General features: G+C 68.3%; 1 protein-coding gene across 1 annotated transcript in view; it reads right to left on the reverse strand.

Moving 5' to 3' along the window:
* Positions 1-7: 7 nt before the first annotated feature.
* The window catches only part of LOC103773477 (cartilage oligomeric matrix protein-like), a gene marked incomplete at its 3' end in the record, with an annotated part of 9,561 nt that continues 9,123 nt past the window's right edge, over positions 8-445 (reverse strand). The window contains exon 7 of the mRNA XM_008940845.1: positions 8-79. Within this exon, the coding sequence (XP_008939093.1) occupies positions 8-79 (72 nt within the window). The remainder of the gene's footprint in view (positions 80-445) is intronic.

A 445-nucleotide genomic window follows, 5' to 3' on the forward strand; every position in this document is an offset into this window, starting at 1 on the left:
GTCTCACCGCCTGGCTCTTGCAGCCGTTCACCTGGTCCCCAGTGAAGCCGGGCTTGCAAGCGCCGCACTTGTAGGATCCCTGCGGGAAAGAGCAGCGGGGGCTGGAGACCCTGGGCAGGGAGCTCTGGGAGGGCTGTGCAGGGAGCAGAGACCCCGGCCTGGAGAGGGGAGACCCGCGGGAGGCTCCCCAGGGGTGCTCCCCAGAGAGGGTCTCCAGGGATGCTCCCCAGGGGTGCTCCCCAGGGATAATCTCCAGGGGTGCTCCCCAGGGATGCTCTCCAGGGATGCTCCCCAGGGCTGGTCCCCAGGGAGGCTCCCCAGGGATATTCCTCAGGGATGCTCTCCAGGGGTGCTCTCCAGGGCTGGTCCCCAGGGATGCTCCCCAGGGATGATCCCCAGGGATGCTCTCCAGGGGTGCTACCCAGGGGTGCTCTCCGGCGATGGT

This window comes from Merops nubicus, unplaced genomic scaffold, assembly GCF_000691845.1.
Source record: "Merops nubicus isolate BGI_N331 unplaced genomic scaffold, ASM69184v1 scaffold8985, whole genome shotgun sequence".
In the NCBI taxonomy this organism is placed as follows: Eukaryota; Metazoa; Chordata; class Aves; order Coraciiformes; family Meropidae; genus Merops; species Merops nubicus.